Source organism: Salvia hispanica, chromosome 3, assembly GCF_023119035.1.
Source record: "Salvia hispanica cultivar TCC Black 2014 chromosome 3, UniMelb_Shisp_WGS_1.0, whole genome shotgun sequence".
NCBI classification, from domain to species: Eukaryota; Viridiplantae; Streptophyta; class Magnoliopsida; order Lamiales; family Lamiaceae; genus Salvia; species Salvia hispanica.
This window is the reverse complement of record NC_062967.1, coordinates 40,883,115-40,899,432: the sequence shown is the minus strand read 5'-3', so window position 1 is coordinate 40,899,432 and position 16,318 is coordinate 40,883,115. Positions and strand designations below refer to the sequence as shown.

The window sequence follows — 16,318 nt, the reverse complement described above, 5'->3', positions numbered from 1 at the left end:
CTGCAGCATTCCAAGAGAAATCAGATTTCTCATGATCTTAGGTATTTGTGTCAAGATTTTAATGCTTCCATCCATCAGCTTGAGTCTTATATCTCCAATCCCCTTGACTTCACGGGTTTGATAATTTCTGATCCTAGCATCACTGATCCCTGACTATTTTCCAAATTCTGAAACTGTGTTAGCAGATGTGGAAAGTACATCCTGAATCCATGCCGCAGGACCCCTCAATATCAGCTCCATCATGCACATTCAATGCTTCTACTTCCTGAGTTACATCAGCTGTTTATGCTCCACCATTTTTCTCCTGCTCTTGCTTCCTTTTCCAAGTAAAATATGCTTTCTTGAGATTTTGCCTGGTTTCTTGCAAAAATGACAGCTTCTTGTGTCCTTTCCACCTTCATTGTTCTCCTTCTCTTACTTCTTCCAGAATTTTTTCTTCGAGCCCTTCTTATCACCATTCTTCATATACAAAAACTTTTAGCCGCTTGTTCAGTTGATTTTGTTGAAGATCTCTGAGAATTCTTGAGTTTCAAGGCTTAATGAACTTCTTCATAGCTGATACAAACATTGGCTAACAAACATGATTGAATAATAAAACAGGCTGGAATTATAATTCAATGTAAAAAGCACCATAGAAAAAGATCATAAATCTATACAATATATAAAAGGGGAGTTTTGAGAATATTCACAAGATTGCCATTATGAAATTTTTATAATATTAATGAAAAAAATTAAATGAGGGAAGTTATTTCAATATTTTATAGTAAGATATATATTGGTACTTCACAGAATCATAGGAGCAGTCCAAGATTAGCAGAGTGGTGGATGTCATAGATAGAACTGCTTTTGATCCACTTACCAAAACAGAAACTAAAGAACCCAAAAATCCGACCAAAACAATAGAGAAGAATGCGGAAGAAGACGAACGACTGAATATAAGGTCGTATACATCTCTTTTTCCACATTTTGATGCCAATCTAACCATCGATCATAGCTTGGGCTCCGGCGACATCGAGGAGCAAGTCTATGACTTCTACGCCTCCTAGAACGGCCTCTCATTCAGCAGTCAACTTAGATCAGATCCGGCGAGGCAAAGCCGTGGTCGTGTGGGCAAGACATGGCGATGGAGGAGCGGCGAATAAGAGCGGTGGGCGTGGCAGCGTGGTGGCGAGGGGTGAAGAAAAGTATATTAATCCGCCTGCTGATACTACTGTATTGTCGATTCCGATCCCGCGTCGCACGTAAACGTGAAGAAAAGTCTAAATAATCGCATGTGTGTGTGTGTGTGTTGATGCTTAATTAAGTTTGATGATCTAAATGTTGCAGCAACATGAACTTATTATGTGTGGGTTTGATATGTTATTGATGCATTAGGATACTTACTGGTGTGTGGTATGTTTTAAATTATTAATCATGGAGAAGTGAGTTGATTTGTGACGAGTTTCATTTCTCATTGAAGATTGATTAGAGGAGTAGCCTATTTTTCTGTTACTAAGTTGTTAATTACTCTGTGATGTAGAATGTGGATTGACTAGCAATTAGAAGATGGACTTCTTTTCACAAGACAATCGTTTGGGTAAATTTGAGGCTACTTTAGATGACATTGTCTCTGATAAGGTGGAGTTTCCTTTCATAAACCAACATACAAATGCTTAGGTAAAACTAATTCCTGATGTGGAAGTGATCAAAGAGTTCAGCAAAGCACATGAAGCAATACAGTGAGTCAGATAGATAAAAATATATTTTTTCATTTCATCGAATGAATGTGGTGTGAATTATTCGCTTGTGTACTTTCATGGGTCTCATCTTATGTTTTTCTCTACAGATAATCGTTTTAATACATATTGATTATTGATTTTGTGCGTTGCAAATTGATTTTGTTCCTTATTTTATTGTAGTTTTAGGTGAGGCGGACAACTTTATAGATACAAACGAGTTATTTTACCTATGAGTTCCATTGAAGAGTGACGAATTAAAGGTTTTAGTTTAATGATGAGATTGATTTTAATTTTAAAGTTAACTCAGTGTATAAAGAAGTTTTAAAAATGATGAGTAATTATCCATTTGTTTAATTCTTTATTGTTATAATTTATTATGCTTCAATGTTGATTTGTATAATTTTTTTATTTTCATATAACTAAATTTGTTACTCATATTATTCATTGTTAATATTATTTCTAATTTTATTTAGTTAATTTAAAAATTAAAAAGTAATATTTAAAAATATATTAATCTGTGCATAGCACAAGCGTGATACTAGTTAATATTAAACCAGAGTAATTCACATCTTTCACAAATTATGAGCAACGTAAGAATTTTAGTTACGTACCCGCAAACAATAAAGAAGAACCATAGAACTCATGAAATTGACTTGTAGATGATAGCAAATCTCCTCTGGGATGATGGAACTTGAGTGATTAAACCTCTAATATTCTTCCCTTCTCTCTCTCTCTCTGATAATTTTTGTGTCCAAGGATCCCCAAAAAACTCCCAAAAACGCCACTTAAAAATTATGAAAAACTGTCAATTTGCGGTTGCACTTAGGTTGATTAGAGTCGAGTCAAGTATTAACACAACACTACTCGATCGAGTCAAACTTTGCATCTCTTAGGATGACTGCGGTCGAGTCACTTCACAACACACGTCGACTCGGTCGACTCAAAGCTTCTGTCCTGTCTTAGCAGTTTTTGATCAATTAGGATGACTCTGGTCGAGTCACTTCTCGCCACATTCCAACTCAGGTCGAGTCAAGTATAAAAACTGCTTCCCAACTTCATTTTCGACTCCCGACTTCCTTTCAACTTCATTTTATGCACTCCATTCCATGTCCGATACAAGAAAAACACACTTTTGTAAGCATTAAATCATATTAACCATTCAAAGCTATAGGAATAAATAGCATATTTCATTCAAATCATTGCTCATTATTTATGGTTTTGGAACCTCCAGTTTGTGTTTATAAATAATAAATGTATAAATTTATCTTTCCTATGAATCCATATTTTTGTATAATCTTAGTTATGATATAGGTACATGTGTGTGAATGAAAGTTGGTTTTAGAGGAAACTTGGCTCATTTTTCTGTATGGTTTTGCTGTTGGATCATTAATAACCAACAATAGATCTTAATAATAATGTCAATACATGCACAAATAATGTCAACAACAATATATATACATCAAGTTATACGCATTGGAAAAACAAAATCTGAAATTTCAATATACTTATGCTATAGTAAGGAAAATGGAATTGGATGAATTAGCAAAGTAAAGGGTATAGAAATTAAGAAGCCATTCAACACATAAAACAAGCAAATATAGTTGCTTTCTGTCACGACCGCACTTTGCTAAGGATAACAAATACGGTTTATCGCGACTAGGGGAGGATTAAAGAAGCGGGGAAGAAAGGGGAATCTCGGCAAAACTGATATGAATGAAATAAAATTGAAATAGCTGGCAAAATATATCAGAGTGCGTGACACAAAGGAACATAAGCTCGTTATTTACATTGCAGCGGAAGAGTCAAGAGAGAATGACACCGTGTATGGAGACACGGTGCATCCAAGCATTTATCCAAATGAAACACATTCGCCATCTCTGCTCAATATCGCCCCTCGTCATCACCGCTTAACCTGCATATTTAGAAATATATGCAGGGCTGAGTACAAAGGTACTCAGTGACACATTGCCGAAAGATACACATATACATTTGAAAATATTGTCAAGCCATCATCATCACAGTAATACTCAGGGGTTTTATTGAAAAGACCTGAGCTCACTAAAATATTCACATTGGGCCCTTTTTCCTGTACTTAGCCATATCTGATCATCTTGTGCCGCTGAGATGGTGTTCTCATACGGTCACCTTCCCTGCCCATCATGACAGAGGTATCCTTGTGCCGGGAAGGTGGCCACCTTCCACGGTCACCTTCTCTGCCGTCCGTTCACGGTCAGAGGTATCCCGTGTACACTAGTCCGAGCGGGGACACCACCCTCACTGGGACCCGAATTCGACTTATATATCATCATTCATAATTCACTTGGCCTTAGCCAACAGATAGGCATCATACACAAAACATTTATGGCAAGACAATATCAAATCACGAACATAAGTTCGAATTTTCATAAAATAAAGTTTGTATTTTTAGTATAAGAAAGCTCACCTCATTCGTTTAATTTCCAACTTGAAATTCTCGCTCCGACTTTAACTTGTAAAGATAACCTTTTTGAAAACATCACAATATAATATAAAATACTAATCAGACTTCAATAAATTCTTGAACCTTAATAGGAATGCATGCCTCATAATTAATTCTCTTTTCTTATCGCTTATCTTTAGAAAATTTCTAAAAGTCATATATTATTTGATGTCTCTTCTTCTATTATTTTCGGGCTTCGACTAAATTGATACTCCATACATTGCTACAAATACGACGCAAAGCTATAATAACTCGGGTCGCAACTAATTATCTTAACTTACTTAACCATTTTATTTTAGGTCCAAGAAAATAATTAAATTCGAATTGGGCCTCTTTCTAAAATTATTTACTGCAGCACTTAATTAAAATTTGGCTTAGATTAAATTCTCATCTCCTAGGTCCAAAATCAATTATTCCATATTACATGGAGTTAGCCCACAAGAACCAAATTAAATTTTGACCCAATTCTCATTAAATCAGTGGCCCAATTATTATGAAAAGAGCCCTAATGGATTAAATCAGCCCACATATCCCTCTTCCCCAACACTTATCGTCTCTCTCTCCCTCTCACTAAAGCACCATTCACCTCTTCTTTCTCAATTGAGCAAAATAGGGAACCCCTCTTCCAATTCAGAATTTCCGTCGACCAGCCGCCCCACCGGCGCCGCCGCCGACTCCGGCGATGTTCTCTCCTCCCTCCCGTCTCTCCCTCTTTTCTCTCTGTCTTCGAATTTCCCCAATTTCAGAAATAGCTTCGTCGCTCCCTTCTCTCCTATCGGTCTCCCTCTCGGCTTCTCTCTCCACCGCCGCCGCTTACACCGATCGCCGCCGCCAATGTGCATGCACAGGCGGCGGCTTCGGCCCCCCTCCGTTCCTCGCACTGCCGAAGCAGCTCTCCGAAGCCACCACAGTCTCCCTCTCCTCGCCGAACTCCCAACTCCCAAAAGGTGAGGATTTATTTATAATTCTTCCCTGTTTTGTTCCAAAAAGAATTTAAATCTTAAATTTAAAAGCTTTTGCTGTATCAAACTCGTAGATTTGTCAAGATTGGCAGTCATGGGGGTGTGGGGCTGCCCTCGTCGTCTCCGGGCTGCCGAACGGCCGTCGCCGGAATCCGGCAGAATTGTTCACATGAGATAAGTTTCTTAATTTGCTTGCTATGGCTGTAGGACTTGTTTTGTGTATTATATACATTTAGTGAATTTTGAACAATCGTGTGTCTACTAGGAAGACTCAATGGTGAAACACTTTCTGTGGCAGATTTTCATTTCTCTCTTGTTATTAGTTTATTTATTTGCTGAATTTGGTGATCCTTGAACAGTTATCTTGCTACTTGAGATTTGATGGTGAAACATGTTGGTAAACTTGCTGTGTATTGTTGATTTCAAATTTGGGCAGATTCTACTTTCACGTTATGTATGCATATGCTTGTACATATGTGCAAGAAAAGAAAGGCTTGGGATTTACCTTTTGATGGTGAAAAAGTGTTGTTGGATTGTAGGACTTGATCCTACAATTATCTGCAACTCTCCCTCCGTGACTCCTTGTCAATCCTATGTTGTGTTGGTGTGTTTGTGAAGAGAATGTTTGATAGAGATGGTTGTTTAAGGAAACTTTGGGGGTTTATATACTTGTTCCCTTAAATTCCCTTGTAAGCTACTTATGCAAGTGGGGAGGGTAAACTTGGGGAAGGTTTACTTGGGTAAAGTTTATCTTAATTATTATATTTGTATGTCATAGATATTTTCCCCTTTTTGGTGATCCTACGGTAGAAATGTGGTTTCAGAATGGAGGGAGCTTATGAGCCCTTGATTTCTCTACATTATCATTAAATGTCCATTTGTATAGAAATATATGAAGCTCCTCCCTTACTGCAGTTGCATCTTACTATATCTTCATTAGTGACTTAATGTTTTAATTAATAGCAAATTTTATCTTACTTTTCTCAAATTCTCTTATGTAGGAAAACTAACATCCATGGTTATCCTCGTTGATGTATCGGACTTCCTTGGAGGACGAGCACGACCATTGAGCGGGCTGCCTGGATTCTCTTATTGTAATAGATTAGGGATTTGATAAATTGTATAATAGTACGTTAGCGGACTTCGAAGATCTGCCTGATTATATACTTTTATTTTGTGTTACTCTAATAGTTGTACTCAAAATGTTCGTTTGAGAATGAAGCAACTATTATTTATAATTCCAAGATCGATTATTATAAACGAAAAGGGCAGGTTTCGAATGCTACAACAATCACACTTCTTCTCTTTTTTTTTTTTTTTTTTTTTTTTTTTTTTTTTTTTCGGCTACTAATAATAATAATAAGGTACGGAAGTTTGGGTTGTTACACTTTCATTCATATAATAAAGCCATTCAACATAATACAAGCAACTATAGTTTCCCCTTCATTCACTCCTCATCACTCATCAATCTTCTCTTTTCCTTTCTCTTTCAACAGCGGCTCTCGTGCTCGCTTTTTCGGCAGCAATGCTACATACAAAAAAACAAGTATTTCAATATAATACCAACGGCCAAATTATCTAGAACCCCTAGTTAGCTAAACAACAAGGCAAACTTTGTTTTCCATTTCCAATAGCTGGATTGTTCACTCACCTTTGCCGACAAGAGCATTAATCTTGACTTCATTCTTTGCAATCTTATGGTCAGCAATAGGGGTGGATAGGTACGGTATACCTTTACCGAAACCACCATACCGTATACCTTACCGTAAATACGGTATGCAAAAAAGTCATACCTTCAATTAAAATAGAAAATTAGAGTTTTTAAAATATTATTTATATTTTATAATTTTAAAAAATAAATTAAATATAATTTATTCATAATTATATTTATATATGTCACAATAGATTTTATAATTTAAAAATATATAAAATATATTTTATACATAATTGTGTTTATATTTTTATGGTATATACCTTAGTTTACGGTATATACCTTAATTTACGGTATATACCGAATTTCGGTATGCAACAGTATACTGCGGTATTTGAAACTTTATACCGTTACCTTACCGGAATCTTTTGGTAAGGTATCATACTGTACCGAAAGTCACGGTATACCGAAAATTCGGTATTTTCGGTACGATAAGGCCAGTATTTCAGTATTTCGATATTTTTCCCCAGCCCTAGTCAGCAATGCTGCATACAGAAAACGAGCAATATTTCAATATGATAATACGACCTCTGATTATAGGTAAGAGATTCCAAAATCAACGAGCTCACATATAAATGGAAAGAAAGCAACCAACTTTGAGAACACCCTCCATCTGAAGTGTGGCAGCATAAACCCCGTCCTTGCCTTGGACGACTTCGACCTTGGCATATTGAAGATCACTGAAACACTTGCCACCATAAAGCAGGAATAGGTAGAAGATCCAGCTAGTACATTTAACATCAGTGTTGCCGGCATAGAAAGCTCCTATCACTCCATCATCATCAGAATAATCCAGACCAACAACCCCTACTTCACCCACTTTTTTTTTGGAGGACAGATCATAGACATACATAAGACATGCGTGGTCGATAATAAATAGAATGTCCCCCCCACATAGACGAGGTTCCTCCTACTCAGTTGAAATATTGGTATAGGGACGTTTTTTGCAACACAAGACTAGTGTTTGCTTTCCAGGTTGTACAAGAGGAGATAATGAATATTTTCTTTTGGGTAGTATCCCAAAACCACAACCTCTTTGTCGGTGTACTGAAAGCAAGAGGATGCATAGGGAGATCCGTACTCGGCAGGCAAGTCCACGCCCTCGACCGTGCCTTTCTTTGAGTCGTACAACTCAACCCAATATTTTGGTTTAGAAATGCCCCCGCTGATTAATATTCTGCCATCATTACGCAACGGGAGTGCAATAGGGAAATCTCGCTGTGAATTCATAGTAGTGAGTACATTTTAATTTTGGATTATGGTGCTATAAGCATTAAAAGATGACCCATAGATACACTATATATATACACATATTGAACCTGAGATGTGATCAATTGCTAACTAATTAGCAATTCAAAATTAAGACTAATTCTTAACCATTAGATTAGGAGATCTAATGATTGATACAGTGCCAAGTGTATTATCATTTGAATTTAAATAATTATTAAATAAAATCAAAGAGTATTAATAGCTACTTAAATAATTTAAGTAAAGTAATAGAGATGAAAAAGTAGAGATAGAGATGTTTCTATTTTAGGAAACGTTTAATTTTAAATGGGACAAACGTTTCATTTTTAATGGGACAGAGGGAGTAACATTTAGTTTGAAATCGTTGGCCCACAAAATCCAGCCCATTTCACCGGAGAAACTAATAACATACTCAATCCGTCCCATTCTAAGTGACATATTTTCTTTTTGGAATGTCTTATTCTAAATGACACATTTCTGAGTATGGAAACATCACTCTCTTTACTTTTTTCCCTCTCTCTTACTTTATTTAACCTTTGAATAAAATTGAATGTATAACTTTGTATAACTTTTTTTTCAACCTTTCAATTATACCTTCTCCCTTGGAAAATGATTTTTCATGAAAAGAAGGCAAATGTGGTAGTTATAAAATTTTACATCTCCATTGATGGAGAGGTAAAGATACCTCTTTAAAATAGGAAAATGTATAATATCTTCCCAAATACCTCTCTCCTTGGAGAATGATTTTTCATGAAAAAAAGGTAAATATGGTAGTTATATAACTTTACCTCTCTATTTACCTCTTCCCTTGGAGATGCTCTAAGGAGTGCGATTTGACTAATTGACACCATTTATTATCTATATCAAATCAATCATATATTAATATTGTATATTACTCCCTCCATCCCCGAATAAGAGTTACTAATTTCCATTTTGGTCCGTCCCTAATTAAGAGTAACACTTCATTTTTACCATAAATGGTAAATATGTCTCACATTCTACTAACTCATTTCACTCACATTTTATTATAAAACCAATATAAAAAAGTGGGTCCCACATTCCACTAACTTTTTCAACCAACTTTTCTTTACATTTCTTAAAACTCGTGTCCGGTCAAACTGTTACTCCTAATGTGGACGGAGAGAGTATATGCTAATCCAATTTTATAATATACTCCCTCCGTCCCAGATTAAGAGTCACTTTTTGTCATAAAAGTCCGTCCCAGTTTAAGAGTCACTTTTAGAATTTTCCATATTTGGTCATACAATTTTACCCCATTCTTCATCAAAATTATATCAAAATGCCATTATCTACATTAAAATAAACCAAAACAAAAATCAAAAGTAAAAAAGGACCTACCTTCAACCAACTCTACCATCTCACTTCATTTATTACACATTTCAACTCTTTCTTAAAACCCGAGCCATAACAATAAGTGATTCCAAATGTGACGGAGGGAGTACTTATCAATGTTTCATGAAAATGGGCGGGAAAAACAACTTTTTTGGGGACTTGGCTTTTATATAGTTATAGATTCTTATTATTGACTTGTTCATTTTAATCCTCAATTATTAAATATGTTGTGTTTGATTTTGGATCTTGGAAGATACAAGTATTTCTGATACAAGTAGGCCGTCGGTCCAGCGGGAAGAGATAGTGCCGGAGGAGGTGGACTGCGAGACGGTGGAGCGGGGGAGACCGTCGCCAAGGGAGAAGATCAAGCAGGGGAAGCCGAGGAGGAGAACGAGACCGCCTGTTCGATTTGGTGACTTTGTCTCCAAATAGGACGTGAACTAGTATAGAATTATTTTGTTATTTTTGGCTAGATTTATTTTGCCGTAGTTACTTTTATTATTATTTTTTCAAACAATTGGGTCGAGCCTTTTATAAGCTCTGTTCCGGATTTTCTTTGTTGGTTCTTTCCCAGGCCGTAAAGTCGAACCAACCCTAGGGTCCTTAGAATATAAATAGGCGCTGAATTCATCAATAAAGTTAGACAAGAATTACGCCTACTTCTCTCCTCTTTTCTTTCTGCTACGAAAAAAAAAACCTAAGTGGTCGACGAGATTTCGCCTCCCGGGACTCTTACAAATTCTGTTCCGACCTACGTTAAGAGGAATACTCTTAACAAATTGGTGCTTTCACTGAACTCATGGACGCAATTACTTCGGAGGTCGGACGAACGACTGGATTCACGATGGTTCGGACCACAGCGACGCCGATCACGGCGGGTCTCTCTCGCGGAGCGGGTGATCAGGAGTCCAACCCTGTGACGACAATGTTCGAGCACATATTGGCATCCTTAGCACGGTTCGAGACGCGTATGGATGACTTTGATCGCCGGTTGGTTCCGCCGAGGTCGGAATCGAGTCAGAGCTATGGTCTTCCGTCACATTGGTTTACAGATGCTATGCCGAAAACGGGACAAGTTTCAATCCCTACACAATCGGTGGTTATGAGCATTCCGACTCATCACCGTTCGTCGTGGGAACGCCCAGGGTCAGGATCTGCGATGGCCGCGGGAAATCACACAATCGGGTCAGCTGCGATGCCTTCTTCGATGCCTAGTATATTGGGAAGTTTTGGTTTAGGATCACAAGCTAATTCAGGTCGGTCGACAACGTGGGAACCTCCTGGACTTACGCAGGGGATGGGGTTACCATTGGGACGTGCACCGACTTCGTGGGACAACCCGATGTGGCATAATCAGGGGGGTCAACGCTAGTGGGAGCAACCGAGGGATGTCAAGATGAAACCTCCACGATTCAACGGCACAGACGCTGTAAATTGGATTGCTCGGGTTCAATATTATTTTGATCACCTGATGATGCCCGAAGCATATCGCCTTCATTATGCAGTGATGCTTTTCGAGCAGCAGGCGGCTGAATGGGTATTCAATTACCGTGCCAGCAACCCGGTGGTACTATGGAACGATTTCTTGGAGGATGTGCGGCGACGTTTCGACCCGCAAAGTTTTGAAGATTATTTGGGGTTAATCGCTAAACTGGTGCAGACAGGGCTCCTTGCAGACTACAACGCCACTTTTGAATCAATGCGGAATCGAATACCCAATATCCCATAATCGACTTTTCTGCCCATCTACATTGCTGGTCTTCAACAGCCGGTTCGAAGCCAAGTCAAGCACAACCACCCGCGTTCTGTAGCGGCGGCGATGGCACTCGCCATTGAATTTGATAATAGCGTCGAGAAGACTATAACACAACCGGGGCCCCAGCGTCGAAGCTGGCCTTCCAGGGAACAAAAGGGGTCTCTCATGACGACGCCCCATCAGCAAACCCCAACCACAGGCAGCCACCAGACCGGTTTACGCCAGAGGTCCCGATTATTCAAATCTGCCAGTGATCCACTTGACGGCGGCTCAGCGAGCTGATCGCACACGCCGCGGGCTGTGTGTTTATTGTGAGGAAAAATGGGTACAGGGGCATGCTTGCAAACGGCCGCTTTTGGCGTATATGGGTGCAGAGCATTGTGAGGAGTTGGAGGAGATAGATGCGTCCCATGAGCAGCAAGAACCGGAGGTAATCACGGCTGATCTCTCGCACATTTATGCGATGGAAGGGCGGCAACGACCGGATGCCATGGAGTTTCGGGGATCGATTGGCGCTGATCCGGTGGTAATTTTGGTGGATACGGGTAGTTCACATGATTTTTTTCATCCTCGTGTGGCACAGAAACTGTCTCTCCCTCTAACTGCAGTTAAACCATTCCGAGTTTATGTGGGCAACGGCGATTCTTTGGTTTGCTCGTACGCTAGCCTACAGACCCGTGTGGTGATTCAATCGCAGATATTTTTGATTGACTTACATATACTCCCTGTTCATGGACCGGATGTGATACTCGGATTGGCATGGTTGAAGTCGCTGAGGCGGGTGACGAGTGATTTTGTTGATGGAACGTTGGAGTTCGTGCGAAATGGGGTCCCGATTCGCTTGAAGGTAGCCTCCCCGGTAGCTCAGTCGGCCTCCCTCAAGACGGTTGCGGGATTGTTGACTCTGTCAGGGGCGGCGGAGTTATTTGAGGTGGTCTTGTTTGCCAGTGAGGAGGATCTGTGTTCCACGGCTGAACCGCCTCAGTTTTCTGATGATCTGGACCCAATGATATTGGCAGTGTTGCGTTCACATGAGGTTGTTTTTCGCACCCCGACGGGTGTGCCGCCGCCTCGCCCCTTTGATCATCGCATTCATTTGGTGCCGAATGCCAAGCCGGTCAATGTGCGACCGTACAGATATCCCTACTTCCAGAAGAACGAAATCGAGAAGCAGATTAAGGAGATGTTAGCCACGGGGGTTATCAGGCCTAACCAAAGCTCATTCTCCTCACCAGTATTGCTCATCCGAAAAAAAGACGGGTCCTTTCGATTCTGCATTGACTACAGGGCCCTGAATACTGCCACGGTACCGGATCACTTTCCTATCCCGACTTCGGAGGAATTATTTGACGAATTAGGGGCTGCCCGTTTTTTCACAAAGTTGGATTTACGCTCCGGGTACCATCAGATTCGGATGCACGCGGCTGACATTTTCAAAACTGCTTTTCGGACTCACGATGGCCATTTTGAGTTCTTGGTCATGCCCTTTGGCTTGACAAATGCCCCTTCCACGTTTCAATCGGCCATGAACACCATCTTCCGACCGTTATTGCGGCTCTTCGTTATCGTCTTTTTTGACGACATTTTGGTCTACAGCCCCACCTTGGAGTCGCATGTTCGCCACTTGCACGAGGTCCTCACTATTTTGAAGGCTAATTTCTTTTTTGTGAAGTTGTCTAAGTGTATTTTTTGCAGCATGACGGTGGAATATTTGGGACATATAGTTTCCAAGGGGCAGTTGAAAGCCGATCCTGCGAAAATTGAGGCTATGATAGCGTGGCCCATACCAAAATCCGTCAAACAGTTACGCGGATTTTTAGGCCTCACAGGATATTATCGGAGATTTGTGGCGAACTACGCTACAATTGCGGGGCCGCTGACTGAGCTCCTCAAAAAGGAGGCTTTTACTTGGTCTGTCGCTGCAGAGGACAGTTTTCGGGCGCTGAAGGCTGCAATGACTACGGCGCCGGAGGTTCCGCTTGCCAGATTTTTCGAAAGTTTTTGTTATAGAGACGGATGCTTCGGATTTTGGGGTAGGAGCTGTGCTCCTTCAAGACGGCCATCCCCTGGCCTATTTTAGCCGAAAATTGGGCCCTCGCCGTCGTGTGTCGTCGACATATCACAAGGAGTTGTACGCGATAGTTGAGGCTGTGCAGAAATGGCGCCAATACTTGTTGGGCCGCGAATTCGTGATTCGGAGCGAGTAGAAGAGTTTGAAAGAGCTATTGCAGGAGATTATCCAAACCCCGGATCAACAATTCTATGCTAGAAAGCTGATGGGTTATAAGTTTCGTATCGAGTATAAGACGAGGGCTTCGAATAGAGTGGCGGATGCCTTGTCACGACGGGATATGGCGCCGGACGCGGACCCAAGCGATCGTGAAATCACGGAATCATCGCTCCGGGCGCTTGTTGCACATCCAGTGCCCGACCTTTTGGAGCAACTACGAGCGGAGACTGATACACTCGAGGAGTGGTTGGCCATGCGATCACTAATTGCGGAGGGTAAAGCGGAGTCGAACTTGTCCTTTGTAGGGGGTCTGCTGTACCGGGGGCGCCGAATATATGTGGGTGAATTATCCGCTGTTAAGTTGCCGCTGCTACATGAACATCATTCAACCCCTCAGGCGGGGCATCCAGGCGTGGAACGGACTTTTCGGCGGTTAGCGGCACAATTTTTTTGGCGTAATATGCGGCGGGAGGTTAAGAAGTTTGTTGAGACGTGCGTGGAGTGTCAGACAACGAAGTATTCAACGCAGAAACCTGCAGGATTGCTGCAGTCGCTGTCTATCCCTTCGCGTGTCTAGGAGGATGTGTCAATGGACTTTGTGACGAGTCTTCCCCAATCCCGGGGTTTTACTACGATCATGGTAGTGGTTGATAGGCTGACCAAGTATGCACATTTTGCTCCGCTACCGCCTCATTTCAATGCCTTAAGGGTGGCAAATCTTTTCATTGAAACGGTGGTTAAGCATCATGGGTTTCCCAAGACATTGGTCTCAGATAGGGACTCGGTCTTTTTGAACGATGTGTGGGAGGAAATGTTACGTTTAAGTGGTACGAAGTTGCACTTTACTACGGCATATCACCCGCAATCTGACGGTCAGACGGAGGTACGGAATAGGGGGCTGGAGCAATACTTGAGGGCTTTTGTTGCGGATAAGCCAAATAAGTGGGTCAACTTTTTGCCTTGGGCTGAGTTGTCGTTGAACTGTTTTTTCCACGAGGGCCTCGGGACATCGCCGTTCAAGGCCCTGTATGGGCGTGACCCACCTCCGTTGGTGGCGGCAGAGCCATCGAGAGCTACCCCTTCAGATGTGGCGTCTTTGATTCGGCAGCGGGGTGAGCTCATCGTCGCCTTGCGCGCGAATTTGGAGAGGGCGCAGCAACGGATGCGTGCCTCGGCAAACAAGCATCGTAGGCATGTGGAGTTCGAGGTAGGAGACATGGTCCTGCTGAAATTACAGCAGTATAGGCAATACTCTGTCGCCAAGCCTCTGTCTGCGAAGCTCGCGCGCAGATTTTTTGGACCGTTTGAGGTCCTAGAGCGGATTGGACAAGTGGCGTATCGTCTTCTTTTACCGGAAGGTAGCCGGGTACACAATGTTTTTCATGTCAGCTTGCTTCGCCTGTTTGTGCAGGGAGTGTCGCCGGAAGTGGTGGCCTTGCCGCCTCTGTTTGCGCGGGGTAGACCAGTTGCAAGGCCATTGAAATGGGTGGACGGCCGCACGGTGTGGCGGGATGGTGTGGCTGTGGAGGAAGCGTTGATTCAGTGGGAGGATGATGGGGGTGTTGTACCGACGTGGGAACCACTCGAGATGGTGCGGCGGCGTTTTCCGGATTTGATCCTTGAGGACAAGGATGTGGCTAACCGGGGGGGAGTCGATACAAGTAGGCCGTCGGTCCAGCGGGAAGAGATAGTGCCGGAGGAGGTGGACTGCGAGACGGTGGAGCGGGGGAGACCGTCGCCAAGGGAGAAGATCAAGCAGGGGAAGCCGAGGAGGAGAACGAGACCGCCTGTTCGATTTGGTGACTTTGTCTCCAAATAGGACGTGAACTAGTATAGAATTATTTTGTTATTTTTTGCTAGATTTATTTTGCCGTAGTTACTTTTATTATTATTTTTTCAAACAATTAGGTCGAGCCTTTTATAAGCTCCGTTCCGGGTTTTCTTTGTTGGTTCTTTTCCGGGCCGTAAAGTCGAACCAACCCTAGGGTCCTTAGAATATAAATAGGCGCTGAATTCATCAATAAAGTTAGACAAGAATTACGCCTACTTCTCTCCTCTTTTCTTTCTGCTACGAAAAAAACCCTAAGTGGTCGACGGGATTTCGCCTCCCGGGACTCTTACAAATTCTGTTCCGACCTACGTTAAGAGGAATACTCTTAACAATTTCCCATTTATAATCATCTGTAATCGTTCTCTTCATCAAGTTATCACTCTGTTTCAATTGGATATTTCTCCTTCACGCTTTTCAAGGTACTCATCACACTCTAATTACTTATATTTCCCCAATTGGTTATTAAATTCTGTTATTTTCTTTTTTCCTGTATTGTGCATGAGATGTAAAGCATTTTAAATAAATACAGGTAGTAATAGAGAAAATCCAGTATAATTAAGATAAATTTGATGCACTCTCAAGTAGTAATTGAATTGAGTCAGGTTACTGAGTAGCAGAAGCAACATAACAGATTAACAGTTAGTTTCTAAACCTACCAACTCTGTTTCACCATAAAAACCTATCAAGAAAATAAAATTACAAAATCTGACAAAAATTCGATTGCGGTTAAACAGCTACGTAATTCTGAGACACCTTCATTTCCACAGCTTTACGATCTTGTCGTGGCTGGCGGATGCAACAACGCCCGCCACCGTGGACACAGCCAGCGACGCTATCAGCCCGTCGTGCGCGGAGAGGGTCATCGTCTTGTTCTCCGTCATGTTCCACAGCTCTAGAGACTGTTGCATCACGCAGCGATACAACTCATAATTACGCGACCTTTTTTCAAGAAAGTCGGGTTAGTTAGTTAGTTAGTTAGTTACCTGATAGCAACCGATGACTAGCAACGAGGAGTAAGTAGGGTGGAAAA

At 41.4% G+C, this 16,318-nt stretch overlaps 1 protein-coding gene and 2 long non-coding RNA genes across 3 annotated transcripts; 1 reads left to right on the top strand and 2 right to left on the bottom strand.

Moving 5' to 3' along the window:
* Positions 1 to 3,428: 3,428 nt before the first annotated feature.
* Positions 3,429 to 6,166, bottom strand: LOC125216238. Its single transcript, XR_007175392.1, has 3 exons — positions 5,665 to 6,166; positions 4,162 to 4,220; positions 3,429 to 3,630 (listed from the first exon to the last, which is right to left on the bottom strand). It is a non-coding gene; the product is annotated as an uncharacterized LOC125216238 (long non-coding RNA).
* On the top strand, positions 4,744 to 6,341 carry LOC125216236. The gene is made up of 3 exons (XM_048117896.1): positions 4,744 to 5,144; positions 5,234 to 5,333; positions 6,161 to 6,341. Exons 1-3 carry the CDS (start codon positions 4,880 to 4,882, stop codon positions 6,189 to 6,191), a joined length of 396 nt encoding a protein of 131 aa, XP_047973853.1. The 5' UTR covers positions 4,744 to 4,879; the 3' UTR covers positions 6,192 to 6,341.
* A 9,502-nt stretch (positions 6,342 to 15,843) lies between these two features.
* On the bottom strand, positions 15,844 to 16,318 carry LOC125216597. The gene is made up of 2 exons (XR_007175434.1): positions 16,272 to 16,318; positions 15,844 to 16,187 (listed from the first exon to the last, which is right to left on the bottom strand). It is a non-coding gene; the product is annotated as an uncharacterized LOC125216597 (long non-coding RNA).

Coding starts and splice junctions, on each gene's coding strand:
- LOC125216236 (XM_048117896.1), top strand. CDS start 4,880: ATGTTCTCTCCTCCCTCCCGTCTCTCCCTCTTTTCTCTCTGTCTTCGA. Junction 5,145..5,233: donor GAACTCCCAACTCCCAAAAG/GTGAGGATTTAT, acceptor TCAAACTCGTAG/ATTTGTCAAGATTGGCAGTC. Junction 5,334..6,160: donor GGCAGAATTGTTCACATGAG/ATAAGTTTCTTA, acceptor TCTCTTATGTAG/GAAAACTAACATCCATGGTT.